Source organism: Pagrus major, chromosome 24 (genome assembly GCF_040436345.1).
Source record: "Pagrus major chromosome 24, Pma_NU_1.0".
Lineage (NCBI taxonomy): Eukaryota > Metazoa > Chordata > Actinopteri > Spariformes > Sparidae > Pagrus > Pagrus major.
The window spans coordinates 14,873,721-14,893,153 of NC_133238.1; the positions used below are offsets into that span (position 1 = coordinate 14,873,721).

The 19,433-nt window shown below is 44.8% G+C and overlaps 1 protein-coding gene across 1 annotated transcript in view; it reads right to left on the bottom strand.

The window, feature by feature from the left end:
• The window catches only part of LOC141020469 (uncharacterized), a 35,767-nt gene extending 21,836 nt beyond the window's left edge, over positions 1 to 13,931 (bottom strand). The window contains 7 exon segments of the mRNA XM_073495557.1: positions 157 to 385; positions 540 to 618; positions 3,394 to 3,486; positions 4,854 to 4,970; positions 5,503 to 5,631; positions 8,918 to 9,269; positions 13,626 to 13,931. Coding sequence (XP_073351658.1) covers positions 157 to 385; positions 540 to 618; positions 3,394 to 3,486; positions 4,854 to 4,970; positions 5,503 to 5,631; positions 8,918 to 9,243 — 973 coding nt within the window. The 5' untranslated portion in view covers positions 9,244 to 9,269; positions 13,626 to 13,931.
• Positions 13,932 to 19,433: the final 5,502 nt, after the last annotated feature.

The window sequence follows — 19,433 nt, forward strand, 5'->3', positions numbered from 1 at the left end:
GCACAACAAACAAGATCATTAAGTGATTTATAAAGAAAATATGACAATTTCCTTCCTCTACAGTAGCACATATAAACAAGTTTTCCTCCTTCTGTTGAGACATTATAAATTGACTCATTGATCCATCATGTTACATCTTTAGAGAAATCCTCTTACTGCTCTGCAGACAGTCAGCCAGCTCCTCCTGCTTCATTCTCCTCAGGAAGTGAAGTGTGATCTTCAGAAATGCCTCTCTGCTGCTCCTCCTCTGCTCTTCATCCTCACCATCCAACACCTCCTCATCCTCCCTCTGACTCTCTAAGCATTCTGGGTAATCTGAAGTCAGAACTTTCTGGACCTTCTTCAGCTCGTTCTTCACAAAAGTGACAATGTTCTCCTCCAGCAGCTGGAACAGAATATTATGTGAATGAGAACATTTAACATCATGGAGCCAAACATCAGATCCATGTTGGACAGATTCACCACTGGTCTGTAAAGTGCAGCATGGAGATTATTGTGAACAGACTGGATGTAAAAGTAGTTGTTGTTCATGTACAGACCATAAATATGGAGTCCAGGTGTGTTTGATGCTGCTGGGCAGACGGACCTCTGGGAACCTCTGAGCTCTCCTGGTCGACTCTGTGGAGGAATCATGAAGAATTAGAAAATGCATTTCCTCTTGTAAAAAGAACGATCTCCTGCCCCATCTCTGATTGTCTGATTCTGCTCTGCGCCTGTGAACGCAGCATGACTGCACTGCCTGTGTACCAAGTGAGACTGCAGATGACGACTTGACTTCACCTGTAAAGACCAAGGTGATATCTGATGAACAGTTCTTATGCAAGTGTGTGCATCGATGAGTATGTAATTGAATTATTCTCTTATGTTATGTTACATGCTGTTTAGTGTTTGCATGAAGCCATGGGTGTATTCTGTACAGTTTGTTGTTTCTGTTGAGTCTGTTTGAAGAATGTGATTCAAAGCTAGCTGCTAACTGGTAACAGTTTCTGTGAGCTTTGTTGCTGCTACTGTCTTCTGCTGGCTATTGTTTCTATGCAATTCACTTATTATATTCACCAGCTATATTTCTGTTGTTATGCCCTTGTAGAGTGAATATTTGTTGGTTTGGTGTGACTAACATCATGAGTATGTTGTGCCTCAGTTTCATTCTCTGTGGCAAAATTTTGTTGAAAAAGTTTAACATTTAAAAGAGTTCAGTACGTTCATTCATAAAATAGCTGAACGTTTTCATATTTGAATGGTTTCAGTAGCTGAAAGCCTGCAGGAGTTGAAATGTGCCAAAAACCTACAGAATTTGAATAACAACTAGCATGAGCAAGTCCTGGAAAATTTAAAGTGTAATTGCTGAAAGCTTCAGTTTTCTTGCATTTAGTGCACTTAAGAATTTGCACTTGAGAAGCTGTGGCTCAAACAGCAAACCTTGACAATGATAGTCAATCAGTTCCTATCATGTTTTAGATCTACATTTAGACCCTGGTGCTATACATCTGAAATACCAGTAGAGGGCACTGTCTTGCTCAGTATTTTGATCCCATCCACTGTTGAATTAAGAAACTCATAAAACATGTATATTTCTTTCAGGTAAAGCTGAAATGGCAGTTCGTAGGAAATAAACATTGTGTTGGACTCATAAAGGCTGAACACTCTACACCTGTGTGAGACACACAATACTGTCAAATTTGGAGGTTGTGTCTGAACATCACTTCTGCCCAAAGCGGGGTTTGAACTCTGTTATACCATAAAAGCCGCCCACTGTGCCAGATGGTGTATCCACTAAGCTACTCTCAGTGACCTCTGCGCCCTTCACAATGTCACATTTTGATGGTCGTCAAATAGTGCCTGTTTAGGCTATAAAAATTTACTAAATGACGTAGTTTCGAGTAAACTCTGGATGTCGCCACTTCAGGACACTTGGATTGCAGCGGACGAGCAGTATGGAGGAATATTACAAAGTTTTTGTGTAGTTTTATGGACCTTTTCGTCTCGGGCACCATTTGCGGCCATTATATGGATGTTTACTGCTGGAGGGTACCACCGCAGGTCTCCAGCTGCACTTTGAGGAATAAGAAACTACACCGGTTTTCTCATCAGCATGTGGGTGAGTCGATAATGACTGAATTTCGTTTTATGGTGAACTATTCCTTCAAGCTCTTCATAATAATACAATATAATGCATATTTTCACACTCATAACATGACTATATATGTTTTTCAGGTCTTATGCTGCATAAGACAAGAGGAGCGCTGGAACGCCACTCAAAGTCGGAATTTCTACTCATGAACTCGAAGTTTAAAGTTTCCAGAATATTCCGACCTTTGATGTTGTCTGCAACACAGCATACATTTGAAATGGCAGAGTGTAGAAAATCAACATTGTGTTGCATACATTACCCATTAACACCCTTCACCTTTGTGATCCACAACATATTGTCAAAGTTGGCGGTTGTGTCTGAACATCACTGCTTCCGGCGGGAACTGAATCGACAATCTCTTGAGCTCTACAAGGCACCTTTGGTGAACCTCCATCAATGTCAAGGATGCATACTGTCACATATTCATTGGGTAGGGGCACTGTCTAAGGTTTCAGCAAAAAGAGCAAAAAATAGTTTCTGTCCTGCCTTATGTAATATCGCTGTCTCATCTCACCTGCATGAAAACATCACCCATGAAGCTGTGGGACTGAGGATTCTTACTTCATCAATTGTCATGTGGTTTTACTCTTGGAGAACATTCACAGACTGGGCCTATGCTTGAACAACAATGAATTCAAGCTTCAGCCTTCCCAGGTCACAACATTCTTGGAATGGTTCTGAACTCCCGGAGGGAAAAAACTATACTGACCCTGGAGAGGCAGAAGGTCTACGAAGCCTGCCTCTGCTGTTTTAAGTTGTGATCACAGGTCATCTGGGGATGGGACCACTATGTTCACCAGCTGCTCTCTAACTGTGTCTGTCTGCTGTTTGCTGCTCAGCTTTCTACAGCTTTTTCTCTGAAACCAGTGAACTCTCTCCACTCTGAACCAGAACAATAGTTGTGGGAGAAATGTTATTATAACATTTATAAAACTGTAGGCCGTGGCCATGAAAGTCAGCAGGTCTTACCCGGCTGATCCTGATTCATTTATTCTCAGCCCTGCTCTACTGGATTTGATTCCCTGTTTACATGAGATAATGTGCAACATCATCAACTGACTCAGATGGACAGAAACATCAGGTTCTACTACATTGGGCTGGACTCTGTATACATGCTCCCCACCATACACTGATCTTCCATCAGTTTCCCTCAGAACCAGAGTTTTTGCTTTTATTGACTGATTTATTGACATCATGGCGGTCTGGTGAAAAACATTTTCAGATGGGGACATAGTTTTGTTTTTCAAATTAGTTTTAAATACCTTTTATCAAGAGTGTGACGTCCACTTTGGAAGGACATAAAATGATCCGTCGCCCAGTTCCTCTTTATGGGTTCTGGTTTTTCCATCTTCCTCCTGATAGAAACACATAAAAACAGCAAATAATCTCACTGCAGCCAGAACACACTGAAACAGTGTCCTGTGAATACATCTGATAAAACAATTTGCTCGTTGTTTTTTCCTGTCATCCAGCAGGACTTTTTTCTTCCACTGAAAACAAAACTCTTCTTACAGAAACTCCAGAGTGAATTCATGTTCTACCTTTCTAGTAACTCAAATGATCCAAAGAGGTATTGGAAAATAATAATAAAAAGTAAACATGGTAATGTACAAATGAGTTGCCAGCATGTGTTTTTTAAAAAAGTATGTGCTATGAGTGATATATTTGCCATTCTTGACTATTTTAATGAAAAAAAAGAATTATCTTCGGGTTCACTACTCTATGAATCTGAACTGTGTGTGTGACTTTTTGCATATAATGCATACACATGAAACTATTTCCTTACTGCTATCGATGACATGTCCATAGCGATACATATTTCTATCATTTTATGGCCCAGGCCCATGTTCTTCTGTGTGATCCAAACACCACAAACTTAGATTTGTTAGTCCAGAACACTCTTTTCCAGTCTTACTTTGTCCAATGTCTGGAATCTTTTGCCCATCTTAATCTTTTCCTTCCCTTGGCCAGTCTCAAACGTGGCTTTTTTTTTGCTAATCTGCCTAGAAGGCCAGTATCCTGGAGGCTCTTCTTCACTGTTGACGTTGAGATTGGTGTTTTACTGGTACCACTTAAAATAGCTGCGAGTTTAGGACCTGTGAGATGTCCGTTTCTCAAACTAGACACCCTGATGTACGCTCCTCTTGCACCCAACTCTCTTTTCTACTCTGGTTAAAGCCACATTGCACTGTCCTATGAAGGGAGTAGTACACACTGTTGTATGAGATCTTAAGTTCCCTTTACAAATTCTTGCATGAAATAGCCTTCATTTCTCAGAACAAGGACAGACTAACACGTTTTAGAGGAAAATTAGTTTTTCCTGGCCATTTTAAGGCTATAATCAAACCCCCAAATGCTGATGCTCCAGACACGCAACTAGCCTAATGTAGGCCAGTTTTATTGTTTCAATAACCAGCAGTTTAAGAACAACAGTTCTGCACAGTTCCACTGTGCTGTCAGAACCGGACAAGGGTTTCCTTCTGATCAATGAGACTTTTAACATGACAATCTTGGAATAGTTAACACAATGTGGCATTGGACCACAGAAGGGAGGGTTGCTGAAAATGGTGATCTGTACACATGAAAAGTAAATTGACGTCAGTGACGCCAAACTTTGTGCGTTCAGTTAGTCTCCCTGCACAAAATATCAAATATTAGACAGACACAACAAATACATCTGATAAAATGTATAATTATGAATAATTCAATTCTGATAACTTACTTTTTTCCACGGCTTTGTTTAAAATCAATCACAAAATCCTTTGACCAGTCACTCTTGAAGGACACACAGCTGGGTTCAGGTCCAGGTCCAGGAGAGTCTGGTCTCTGACGGAGCCTTCTAGAAATAAATAATATAGTCAAGACATTGACAATGTCAGAAATAAGCATTTTTTTCTTTAATATATAATAACAATAATTTTTACTATAATCATTTTGTCCTTCAAACTTTCATTAAAGAATACTCCATCTGCAGCAGGTACAGCCTTGCAGACCTTTGTCATTCTAGATGTCAGTTTGATGAGGTGATCTGAAGAAATGTCCCTCAATGCTGCCTGAAGCACCTCCCACAGGTTGCATTGGCTTGAAAAGCACTTCTTCCGTATCATACGCTCAAGCTGCTCCCACAGCAGCTCAAAAGGGTTGAGATGTGGTGACTGTGCTGGTCACTCCATTACAGACAGAATACCAGCTGACTGCCTCCTCCCTAAATAGTTCTTTATAGTCTGGAGCTGTGCTTTGGCTCAGTATCACCCTGGAGGATGAAGCTGGCTCCAGTTAAGCTCCGTCCACAGGTTAGTGGCATGGTGTTGTAAAATTAAGTGATAGCCTTCCTTATTATAATTATGAATATTTAAAGTCTGATAACTTACTTTATTCCACAGCTTTGTTTAAAATCAATCACAAAATCCTTTGACCAGTCACTCTTGAAGGACACACAGCTGGGTTCAGGTCCAGGTTCAGGTCCAGGTCCAGGAGAGTCTGGTCTCTGACGGAGCCTGCTAGAAATAAATTATATAGTCAAGACATTGACAATGTTAGAAATAATGATGTTTTTCTTTAATATATAATAACCATAATTTTAAGTATCTTTATTAGCCTTCATTTCTCAGAACAAGACCAGACCGATCAATTTCAGTAGAAATTTTTTTTAAGGCTATAATCAAACCCCCAATGCTGATGCTCCAGACACTCAACTAGCTTATTGTTTCAATAACCAGCAGTTGACAAAATTGGACAAGGGTTTCCTTCTGATCAGTGAGACTTTTAACACAACAAACTTGGATTAGCTGACAACAGCCGTTTTCACACAGAGACTCTGCATTATCTCTGCAGCGGAGGTTTCGCCAATTCTCCGCCTTTGTTAGTTCACACTGAACCAAGCAGCTCCGGCGTAAAGCCGCACCAGTGTGTCAATTCACACAGAAAGCCGGCGCCACGGCTCCAAAAGAGGCGTGACGGTACACGACATGATGATGACATCGGAGTGTTTTTTCAACGTGTTTCCCCGGTGCCCTGTTAATCTAAACATGTACCCGCTGACTGTTTATAATCATATGGATGCTGTTATAATATGTTGTGATGAGATCCTGACCCATCAAACATCCTGGAAAGTGACAAAGTTAAGTTTTTCTCTAAATGACATAATTATATAATTGCCGTCAGTAAACAGGACGCTGTCTGACTCTCTCACTCGCTGGGAGGGAGACTGTTTTCTGGGGGAAAGTTCACTGAAGTCTCGGTCGGGAGGGCTGACCGTCACTGTGAGACAGTAACTACAACAACACAACAGTGAAGGAGACAAACACTTGATGAGGTAAAGTTTTTTGCCAGGGACAGACGCTGTTTTTCAGGCAGAAATGTGACGAAGAGTCGGTCGGACAGACAGGAGGACAGGATGACAGACAATTCTCCAGGTCCTGTAACGTTGCTTTGTGGGACATTTCTCTTTATTTTGTTGAGTGAAGGATCTGTTTAACTGTCAGACTGTGAACACCATCAGATCGACTTTCACAAAGAGGAGGATGCAGAGATTCGGTACATCATTCCTGCACTCAAAGGGCAGTGTGAATGGGGCTAATGTGTCTTGGACAACAGGAGGGATGGTTGCTGAAAATGGTCCTCTGTGCACCTACGTAAAGTACATTTCTGAGTGATGACAAACTTTTGAGTGTTACTCTATCTTCAGTTAAAGTCTCCCTGCACGAGATCAACGAGGCAAGGATGCTGCCTATCACCCACTCTGTTTGCCCTTTTTATAGAGCCGCTTGCGCAGGCTATAAGATAGGAACAAGAGATCAAAGGAGTGGTGGTAAATGATGTAGAACAAAAAATAGGACTTTTCGCAGATGACGTCATAACCTACCTCGAACGCCCAAGTGAATCATTACCTGCATTGATGAAACTTTTGGTAACATTTGGACACTTATCAGGATATAAAATAAATGTCGCAAAGACACAAATATTAGCGCTTAACTATAGTCCACCAAAAGAGATCCAAGAATTATTTAAACTTAATTGGAAACTTAAGGGAATTGAATATCTGGGGGTCACAATCACAAAAGGATTATCTAAATTATATGAATCAAACTATGGTAAGATAAATCAGGAAATACAAAAAGATATTGAAAGATGGTCTACACTAATACTAGATCTCAGCTCACGGATTCAGATAATCAGGATGAATGTTTTACCAAGGCTTTTGTACCTGTTCCAATCCCTACCAGTAGAGGTCCCACAGTCTCAGTTTATGAGCTGGAATAGAATAATTTCAAGGTTTGTTTGGGGTGGAAAAAGACCTAGAATAAGATTGGAGACTCTCCAGCTGCCAAAAGAAGAAGGTGGGATGGGACTTCCCAATTTGAAAACATACTTTCATGCAGCCCAGCTGAGGTATGTTGTTGGATGGTGCAAACCAGATTACACTGCAAAGTGGAAAGAGTTGGAAATACAGCTTGGTGGATACCCAGTACAGAGTATTATAGGAGATGAAGACACATACAAGGTGATTAAAAACCAAATAAACCCAATAACGATGTTTACACTAAAATTATGGTTCAGCATAATAAAAAAATATAAGATTCAAAAAGACGCTAATTCATTAAAATGGGTAGCATATGATAGCAAATTCAAACCAGCTAGATACGATAATGGGTTTAAGCAGTGGACTGCCAAGGGAATCACAGCGTGGTGTGTACTAGTGAAGAATGGGCAGCTGGAGAGTTTCCAAAATATAAAAGAAAAATTTGATCTGGATAAACAGGAATTCTATAGGTACCTACAACTTAGAGATTACTTTCTGAAAGAGATCAAGATGGACCCCTCCGGAGAAGTGAATGGTGTGATCCAACTCATAATCAATACATACAAAGAAAACAAAGTTAGAATTGTTTCTGGGTTATATAAAAAATTAATATCAAATAAACACTCAACTAAATACATAAAAGAAAAATGGGAATCAGAATTTAAGATAAAAATCACAGATGAAGAGTGGCTAAACATGTGGAAAATACACCACACATCCACTAATTCGCGGATCTGGAGGGAGTTCTCCTGGAAAAATCTGATTCGTTTTTTTATTTCACCCAAAGTCAAGAGTAAACAGTTGAATAAAAATATGCCTTGTTGGAGAGACTGTGGAATAATGAACGTGGATCACTCGCACATTTTCTGGAAATGTGATAAAATCAGGTGGTTTTGGAAAATGTTACACGATGCATTGTTGAAAATACTTGGATATAAGATTCCAATGTCTTGTACAGTATTGTATTTGTGTAACCTATGTGAAGAAAATATAAGAACGAAGGACAGATACCTGGTAAAAATATTACTAACAGCAGCTAAGAAAGCTATCACGAAGAAATGGGGAAGGGAAGACATCCCTACACAAGAACAATGGACTCACCTGGTAGAGGATATCTACACAATGGAAAAAATGATACACCGCTTAAGGCTACAGGAAGCTCAGTTCAAAGAGAAATGGATGAGATGGACAATATTTATGACTGAACAACGACAAAACAAAAAAACTTGATTGAGGAAAAAAAATGGAATATGGACAGATTGCTTTGAAAGTGACTCCCATGTGTGTTTTTTATGTGTTTTTTTTTTACTTGTTTTAGTTCTATTTTGATTGAGTTGTTGCACCTTTGTAAAACAAAAATTCTCAATAAAAATTAAAGTGAAAAAAAAAAAAAGTCTCCCTGCACGAAAAACAACATATATAAACAGAGAAAACTATATCTGATAAAATGTACAGTTATGAATAATTACATACTGATAACTTACCTTTTTTCATGGCTTCGTCTAAAGTCAATTAAAAAATCCTTTGACCAGTCACTCCTGAAAGACACACAGCTGGGTTCAGGTCCAGGTCCAGCTCCAGGTTCAGGTCCAGGTCCAGGTCCAGGTCCATGTTCAGGTCCACGTTCAGGTCCAGGTCCAGGTCCAGGTCCAGGTCCATGTTCAGGTCCACGTTCAGGTCCAGGTCCAGGTCCAGGTCCATGTTCAGGTCCACGTTCAGGTCCAGGTCCAGGTCCAGGTCCAGGTCCAGGTCCAGGTCCAGTGGTTTTAGAGGGAGGGCCTCCCTCCTCTCTGTCCTCACACTGATTCATGCTGCTCAGCTCACACACACTTTCATCTGGAGAGGAAACACAAATCATTCATCTGCACATCAACTGAACATTAATTGACTATTAATCATTTCAACCATGAAAATTGTAACATTATAACCCAACAGTGACTAAAGAAGAACTTGTTGTTAAACTATGAAATAAAGTCGGTTTACAGTTTCTACAAACTATGGCTGAAATGATTATTCTAAACAACAAGTTTGGTTCTAGGAAAATGTGACGTGTTATCCACAATCTTCTGACATCTTAAAGACCAAACGACACAGTGTTTCACTGGACAGGATAGGGACGAAAAACTGAAACGTAATTCGTAATTAAAGGCTGTCAGACGAATGTCGTTGGATCAAAAGTAGTAATATTTGCCTCGAATATGTCGTGGAGTAGAAGTATGAAGTTGCATAAAAATAAATATTAGAACCTAAATACAGTATTTGAGTGAATGTATGAAGTTATAATCCACCTCTGCTGATAATTATCATCTAAAATTCTAACAGTATCTATTCAATAACTTATTAACTGGTTTCTGAGTTTGTTCATGAATATTTCTCCTGAATATATTTAATATCATATAAACATCAAAAAGAATGAAGAGACTGTTGTTTTATTATTATTATTATTATTAATAGACATCCAATACTTTGCTCGTGTACTTTTGCATCTAATGATGATTTTACCTGCATGTGATGAATGAACTGTATATGAAAATATTTTGTGATCCAATAAAATCAATGACTGTAAGAAACAGGTCTGAGTTTCTAACGTTTATTCATGTTGCTCTTCTACAGATTCTGGCCGCCATCTTTCTGTTGTACAAAGAGCAGAGATCTGTGAGTGAGTTTCAACTTCCTGTGTTTGCTGCTAAATGTTTCACAGCCTAACAGGATATTATTGACCTCAACAAACTGATATGTGGCTTTTCACAAACTTTTAACTTTTTTACTTTACTACGAGTGCTTTAACTGTGTGACGTAGCTGAGAACGCTGACTCATGTCCTTTTTTGTTCCTATTTTCTCACCTTTGCAGTCTCTCTCCCTCCTGTCTCTCTCCCTCCTGTCTCTCTCTCTCTCCTGTCTCTCTCTCCCTCCTGTCTCTCTCTCTCCCTCCTGTCTCTCTCTCTCCCTCCTGTCTCTCTCCCTCCTGTCTCTCTCTCTCTCCCTCCTGTCTCTCTCTCTCTCCCTCCTGTCTGTCTCTCTCTCCCTCCTGTCTCTCTCTCTCCCTCCTGTCTCTCTCTCTCTCTCCTCTCTCTCTCCCTCCTGTCTCTCTCTCTCTCCCTCCTGTCTCTCTCTCTCCCTCCTGTCTCTCTCTCTCTCTCCTCTCTCTCTCTCCCTCCTGTCTCTCTCTCTCTCTCTCCTCTCTCTCTCCCTCCTGTCTCTCTCCTGTCTCTCTCTCTCTCCTGTCTCTCTCTCTCCTCTCTCTCTCCCTCCTGTCTCTCTCTCTCTCTCTCTCTCCTGTCTCTCTCTCCTGTCTCTCTCTCTCCTCTCTCTCTCCCTCCTGTCTCTCTCTCTCTCTCTCTCTCCTGTCAATTTCAATTTCAATTTCAAAGGAGCTTTATTGGCATGAAAGTTTAAGCAATTTTGCCAAAGCAACAAAACACAATATACAATGTTGACACAGTAAATAATTACAGAATAAATAATAGATATATGATTAATAATAATGATAATAATGATAATAATAAAACAAATAAATTAATAAAGAAAAGAAAAGAAGAAGAAAAGAAAAGAGAAAAAATAAATAAATAAATAAATAAATAAAAATAAAAATGGAAAGTGTGTGTGTGTGTGTGTGTGTGTGTGTGTGTGTGTGTGTGTGTGTATGTGCGTATCAGTGTGCAGGTAAGTGGAGGAGATCATGTCCGGTGTTTGCAGCTTCTCTTTTTCTGTGGCAGGCACTAACATATTTTGCTGCATCTGCAGCAGCGGCACTTTTCTCTCCCAGTAAATATTGTATTTTTTCTGTGTCTGGGAGTTTGTCAAAATTTGGGGTTGTGTGTGTGATTTTGTTGTAAAGTTTTGTTCTGATATCTGTGTATTTGTCACAGTGCAGCAGGAAGTGCTGCTCTGTCTCCACCTGTCTGTGTGGACAGAGCCGACACAGCCGCTCCTCTCTGGGCAGCCACGTCTGTCTGTGCCGGCCGCTCTCCAAGGCCAGGTTATGGCTGCTGAGTCTGTACATAGTCAACGTTTTCCTCAGTCTCGGGTCGGTTACAGAGCTCAGGTATTCTGCCATTGTGTATTGTCTGTTTAGGGCCAAATAGCATTGGAGTTTGCTTTGGGTTTTGGTTGTAGATGTCCAATAGTTGATGTAATTGTCTTTTTCTTTTGCTATAATTTGGTGGGGCCGGATTGTGTGAGGGCGGTCTTGGTGCCCGGTGCTGCGTGCAGGACTCTCCTGTCTCTCTCTCTCTCTCTCTGCGGAGTGAGTCCTGAGTGAGAGTGGCTGGTGGTGAGTTTTCGGTGGTTTCCAAACTTTTTCTTCTGGTTTCTGACTGTGCTGGATGGTTGCATTGTAGGTTTTGTGACAGTTATTGTGTTAGTGGGCGCGGAGCCGGTGTCCCCGGCGGGGATGGCGTCCTCGAGGAGGACGCCGTCTCTCTCCATCCGACACGCGGTTCGGGTGCAGCCCGAGCCGTCGGTGCCGGTGGAGGAGGTTCTGCTGGCGGCAGGAAACCGCGTGGGGCATGAGAACCTGAGCTACGCCTCCAGGCTAAACCGGAGTGTGGTGGTGTTTCTGAAGGAGGAGAGGTTTGTGGCGGAGCTGATAGCGAGCGGCGTCACGCTGAACGGGGTTTACCTGCAGGTCTCGCCGCTCGCTGCGCCCTCCACCCGGGTCATTGTGTCAGGTGTTCCCCCGTTTATCCCGGACGAGCTGCTGGAGGAGCAGCTGCTGCGCTTTGGGAAGCTGGCGAGCGGGTTTAAGACGGTGGGTTTGGGCTGTAAGGATGAGAAACTGAAGCATGTGCAGTCCTTTAGGAGGCAGGTGTTTATGTTCCTCACGTGTCCGTCTCAGACGCTGGAGGTTTCATTCAGGGTCAGACATGAGGAGGGACACTACATGGTGTACGCCAGCACTGGTAGAATGAAATGTTTTGAGTGTGGAGATGTGGGCCACAAGCGGACTGCGTGTCCTCGCAGGGCGGCCGAGGCGCGCCCCGGGCCTGCGGCGGCAGCGGACGCCGCTGCGGAGGACGCGGCAGACACCGCGGCTCCAGGGGAGGGCGATGCCCCCCCGCCGGACGCAGCCGATGGCACGGAAGAGCAGAGCGGGCAGGAAGAAAGTCAGGCTGGGGAACAGGAGGCCGAGACAGGCGGGGAAGCAGGGAATGAAGACAGGGCAGCAGCTGCAGCAGCTACAGCAGCGGAGGGACAGGGAGGAGCAGAGGAGGTGAATGGAGAGGGTTCAGGAGGCAGCAGAGGACAGACAGCTTCATCTGAACACAGTCAGGCTGCTGCAGACGGAGACTCAGGTGCAGTGGAGGGGGATGAGGATATGGACTTTGAGACCGACTCTGACTGTGTCTCTGTGGCAGATTCCCAGTCAGGGGGTGGAGATCTGTACACACTGGAGGACATTAACCTGTTCCTCGATGAGACCTTTGGTAAGTCTGTGAAAGTGGCTGATCATTTTCCTGATGTTCAGAAGTTCATTAGGAGTGTGTCGACTCTACAGAGGGTTGTTGGCTTGGACTTGTTGGATGAGAAGAAACGTTTTCGGTTAAAGAAACACTTGACAGGGCTCAGGAAAATGATTAGGGCAAAAAGAGGGAAAGGGTCAAAAAGGCGAAAAATTCGTAAGTAAAACGATGATGATTGTGTTGCACCTGGTGGTCCTTCTCTTACTGTCTCTTTTTCCTGTCTCCATCTTTCTCTCTCAGTTTAAGATGCACCAGGTGAGGTTAGGCTCTTTAAACATTAACGGGGGGAGGAGTCAACAGAGGAGGGCGGTTATTTCAGAAATGATCACACAGAAAAAATTGAATATTATTTTTCTTCAGGAAACACACAGTGATGTAGGGAATGAGACAGACTGGGGTTTGTGGTGGCAGGGGCAGTATGTCCTGTCTCATGGGACAAACTTATCTGCCGGTGTGGCTGTCCTCTTTTCTCCAGGGCTGAACGTCCACATCCTGTCCACCACAGAGATAGAGACAGGCAGGGCTGTAGCAGTCAGAGCAGAAATACAGGACATCTCCTTCTGCTTTGTTAATATTTATGCTCCGAACCAGGGCGCACACAGGCTGGACTTTTTCCAGAAAGTAAAAGATTTCTTGCAGCAGTGTGATCAGAGTGAATGTGTGGTGATGGGGGGCGACTGGAATTGTACGACAGATTTCACAGTAGACAGGACAGGGGAGGAGCCTCACCTGCAGTCGTCAGCTTTATTGTCACGGGTGGTTTTAGAGTCAGGACTGGTGGATGTGTGGAGGCTTAAACATCCTCAGGCGAGGCGGTATACCTGGGTAAGGGTGGTTGATGGGAGGGTGAGGGCAGCCAGGCTGGACAGGCTCTACATCAGCTATGGCTACAGCAACAGGCTACTGAGCAGCCATATTATCCCAGTAGTTTTCACTGACCATCATCTAGTCACTGTAGAGTTTCACAGCTCACCAACCACCAGAGGCAGCTCCTACTGGCACTTTAATGTGAGGCTGTTACAGGACCAAGTTTTCTGTCAGACTTTTCATACATTTTGGGGAACATGGAGGGACAGGAAGAGTGAATTTGAGTCTCTGAGTCAATGGTGGGAGGTGGGAAAGGCTCACATTAGGGTTTTCTGTCAGCAATACACAAGTTACTCCACAGCAGCAGTCAGGAGAGTCATTCAGGACCTAGAAAAGGAAATTGGGGACTTAGAGAACAGTGTTCTTACTGGCAGCAGCACAGACAGCAGCAGACTTCAGCTTAAGAAGCAGGAACTAGGTTCTTTCCTGCAGGAGAGGGTTAAAGGGGCCCTGGTCAGGTCTCGCTTTATAAATATTAGAGACATGGACGCTCCCACTTCTTTTTTCTTTAATTTGGAGAGGTCTGTGTCGCAGACCAAGCAGATGGTCTGTCTCCGCCTCCCTGATGGCTCTTTATCCACGGACCCAGTGAAGATGAGGCAGCATGCTGTGGATTTTTACAGCGCCCTCTACAGGAGGGAGGACTGTTCCAGAGAGTGTGTGGACGAGCTGCTGCAGGACCTCCCTCAGCTGACGTCTGGGGACAGAGCGGTGCTGGATGCTGAGGTCTCTCTGGAGGAGCTCACCGCTGCTGTGGCTCAGATGGCTTCTGGTCGCGCTCCTGGACTGGACGGACTCCCGGCGGATTTTTATAAACATTTTTGGAGGTGTCTGGGAACTGACCTGTGTGAGGTGCTGCGAGAGTCCTCTCGGACCGGCATCTTATCAACATCATGCAGGCTTGCAGTCCTCTCACTGCTGCCTAAGAAAGGCGATCTGGCTTTGCTGGAGAACTGGAGACCGGTTGCTTTGTTATGTACTGACTATAAACTTTTATCCAAAGTGCTTGCAAACAGACTCAAGAATGTAATGGGAATAATAATCCACAGGGACCAGTCATACTGTGTACCGGACAGAACCATTACTGACAATCTTTTTCTTGTGAGAGACTTATTGGACATTTGTAGATTGCATAATATCGATGCTGGTGTCATCTCGTTAGATCAGGAGAAAGCTTTTGATCGAATTGATCACGGGTTTCTTTTTTCCACTTTAAGAGCTTTTGGTTTTGGAGATGGTTTTGTTTCACTGTTGAGTTTGTTGTATAATGAAGCTTGTTGTTTGGTCAAGGTGGGGGGGGGGCTGAGCTGTCCAGTGCAGGTACAGAGGGGCATTAGGCAGGGGTGTCCACTCTCTGGCCAGCTGTACTCGTTGGCCATTGAGCCACTTCTGGATAAGTTGAGATCCAGGCTGTCTGGGATCAGTTTGCCGGGGTTGCTTCATCGCCCCCCACTGGTGGTTTCGGCCTATGCTGATGATGTTAATGTTTTTGTTCGGAATCAGGGAGACGTGTCTTTTCTAACACATGCCTTGGATCTTTTCAGCAAAGCTGCTTCAGCAAGGGTAAATTGGGGGAAAAGTGAGGCTTTGCAGTTGGGGTCGTGGGGGGAAACAGGGGCACCGGTGTTACCGGGGAACCTGAGCTGGGGAAGGCAGGGCATGAAGGTGCTGGGGGTGTTTCTGGGGAGTGAGGAGTTTCAGAAGAGGAACTGGGAGGGTGTGATGGAGAAAGTGTGTGCCAGACTGTCTAAGTGGAAATGGTTGCTCCCTCAGCTCTCCTACAGGGGAAGAGTCCTGATTGTCAATAACTTGGTTGCCTCGACCCTTTGGCACAAGCTGAGGGTCTTGCAGCCACCGAGGGGCCTGGTTGAAGCCATCCAGAGGAAGACGGTGGAGTTCTTCTGGTCGGGACACCACTGGCTGAGATCAGCGGTGCTGCACCTGCCGGTACATGAGGGTGGACAGGGCCTGGTCAACATCGCGGCGCGGGTCGCGGCTTTCAGGCTGCAGACGGCCCAGAGGCTTCTGTACAGTTTTGGTCTGCCGTGGATGGACACAGCCTGCTTGCTGCTGAGGAAGGCCGGTCGTCTCGGGTACGATAAACATCTGTTTCTGCTTGAGCTCAGCTCAGTGGACTTATCTGGTTTGACATCTTTTTACCAGTCGGTGCTCGAGGCGGCGCAGGTCTTCATTTTCCAGCGGAAGGATGCAGTAACACCTGGGATGTGGCTCTTTGAAGAACCTCTTCTATGGAACAGTTTTATCACCTCGGGGGTCCTGTCCTCCGACAGCCTCAGGGTCAGACTGAGGGAGGCCGGCTGCCTGAAGCTGGGGCACCTCCTAGGGACCTCCATCCCCCACCTGGCAGAGCGACTCAGCATTAGGTCCAGCAGAGTGCTGCACAGGCTGGTGGCAGAGGTCTGTGGGTCCCTGCCGGAGGTTCTTAGGGGGTTCGTGAAGGACCGGACTGTTCTGGACCAGTGGGATGAGCAGCATGAATATGTGTTTCCTGCCCTGATGGTTTCTCCTGCGGTTGGCCAGTGGCGTGAGGAGGAGGACCTCCTGCTTTCTCTGAGGACCCCACAGCTGGGAGACCTGGAGTCTCTGGGGAGAAAGGAGGCGTATAACATCGTCCTGAAGGTGGCAGGCCTGCGCTCTCTGGCCGAGTTGAAGGTGTCGAGGTGGACTGAGTTTTTTGGCAGGGGCTCTTCTCCAGGAGGTTGTTGGCGGTCCCTGTACAAACCCCCCGTTGAAAAACGGACGGGCGACCTCCAGTGGAGGATTGTACATGGGGCCATAGCTACAAACAGGTATCTGGCACACCTTGATCCTAGCACGGGGGTCAGCTGCTCCTTCTGCTCTGACACTGAGACATTACAACATCTCTTTGTCCAGTGTCCCAGACTGGAGCCTCTGTTCAGGCTGCTGCAGGGCTGGGTTCAGGGGTTAGGGGAGCACTTCACTTCCTGTTTATACATCTATGGGCCACGCTATTCCGCAAAGAAGAAGGCAACACACACACTCATCAACTACATCTCAGGGTTATCAAAGCTAGTCACGTGGAAAACACGTAAGAACAGGGTGAGGGGTCAGGGGTCACAGGAGGTGGTGGCTATGGTAACGGGGATGCTGGCAGCTCGGCTGAGGGTGGAGTTCAGCTTCTACAGGCTGACTGACCAGATGGAGGGTTTTGTAAAGACCTGGGCTGTAAATGGTGTTTTGTGTTCAGTCCAGGAGGACTCACTAGTCCTGAGTTTCTGAGTCTTTTTCTGTTGCTCAGTTGATTATGTCCTGTTTTTCTCTGTTGCAATTGTGTGATTGAATTTGATAGAGTTGTGTGACATAGTATGGACTGATAATTAAAGTTTGGTTTTAAAAATCAAAAAAAATCTCTCCCTCCTGTCTCTCTCCCTCCTGTCTCTCTCTCTCTCTCTGTGTGCTGTCTGTAAGCCCCGCCCCCTCCTGCTCACACGTCATGTAGTTGACCAATCACGTGCGGCTTGAACAGAAAAAAAAGATAAAAACAACTAAAACGCATCGTCTTTTTAGTCTTTAGGGGAAAGTTGGCAGGTCTGTTACTGTCCTGTTTGTAACACACTGCGGTAACAACAACAACAATGATAAGAAATTCAGCTTATAGAGACTCAAAGAAGCTTCACACACACACACACACACACACACACACACACACACACACACACACACACACACCTATTCAAAGGCAAAATTACATATTAATTGATCAATTTCCTAAAAAACAGAGTGTTTACTGCCTCCTCATCAGTGCTGTGCTGTAAATATAACCACAGGTTATTCACCGACACCAACAGCTGCTCTCCAGCCGCGTTTAGTGCGTCAGACAGCGGGAGAGCGGCGGCTCGTCTCGGCCTCCTCCACAGGCTGATTCAGGCAGGAAAAGCTGCCTTCAGTCATCAGTAAGTGGAGCTACACAGTGACAACCACTCTGTGCTCAGATACTGACCAACTAACTCCACTTCTGCTCTGATTATCTCTTATTCACCGGCTACACTAAAGTATCGACACAACATGGCGGATATTTGTCCTGACGCTCCGAGTTTAAACTTGTGAGTTTGGAGAAATAAACAACCGAGCTTCACTTTTCTTGCTGTTTCAGTGTAACAGTGAAAAGTAGAGCTTGTGTTAGCGAGTAAAACATGTCAGAGTCATTACATTACCTTCAGCTGGAGGTTCACACGGAGAAAACTATCTGCGCCACAACTGTCCGAGAAAGTGAAACTAAACTTTGAGGAGGAAACACCCGGAGAGGCGCGTCACTGAGTCACCCTGTCAGACTGAGGGGGCTGCAGCACGACCCAAAACGAGGCTAACATGTGCCGAATTTACAAGAAGGCCCAAATAATGAACAATCAGTCACAAACAGCGCTTCACGCAGTTTATAAAGTGTCTCCTAACTCAAAAACTCGCTAAATGGAGAGATTTCATAAGGGAGTCTGGGGAGTGTCTCTCCCTCTTCGCCTCCTTGCAGGTGATGTGACTTATAACATGTTGGTGTTGGTGTTGTTACTCTGCTGTGGTGCAAAACGGTCTCAAATTGTTGTAAATGATTGTAAACAACCATGGGCGTAGGAAGCATCTAAAATGTTGGTTGGACAATCTAACGAGGTTCTGGAGGTTCACATCTAAAATTAACAGACTAGATGTCATTTCTTGTATTCTGGTTCCTTTTAAAATAGCATGAAACAATTATTAATTAATTAATTTACAATTTCACCTGGACACATTACAAGATTTTAAAAAGCTAAAAATACAGAAATTCATTTGATGACTAATTTGTTACGGTTTCACCAGAATACTGAGTTGGACCCAGAAGCAGACACTGACTCAGGGTTGCAAAAATAACAGTACAAGTTTATTGGCTCAAAAAAGGGAAAACAAAAGGCGAGCACGTGAGAGCCACTTCACGAACTGAGGGATATCCAAAAGTGGACAGGCAGGCAGGCAGGCAGGCACCGGGAAACACACCCCCGGATCTGGAGACAGGCAAAAATACAAAAAAAGGGTTAGCTTACAAGCTGGTTAACACGAGAGGCGATACACACAGGAGTGGCCGAGACAGAAGTGATACCGCGTATGAAGACTGATACTCTGGCGAGGATAGGAGGGAAGCCGGGGTTCTTATACAGCCAGGTAATGAAGATGATGAGGAACACCTGGTGCTGCCTGCCGGTGAAGCCGCGCCCCTGCCATACAACCACACACACACTAAACAGACCCAGCGAAAAGGAAGGCTTAAAGGGTGACAGGAAAAAACACAGATCACACCATGACAGTACCCCCCCCTCAAGGACCGACTCCAGGCGGTCTGCCAGGCTTGCCAGGGTGGTCTCTGTAGAAGTCCCGGAGGAGGCCAGAATCCAGGATCAGGGACCGGGAGATCCAACTCCTCTCCTCAGGACCGTAGCCCTCCCAGTCAACGAGGAACTGGAATCCCCGGCCCCTACGCCGCACGTCCAGAATACTCCGGACCGTGTAGGCAGGATGGCCATCTATGAGCCGGGGGGGTGGCGGGGCGACGGCCGGAGGGCACAAGTCGCTGCTGGACACCGGTTTCAACTGGGAGACGTGGAACGTGGGATGAATCCTAAGAGCAGAGGGGAGTCTCAGACGGACTGCAGAGGGGTTAACGAT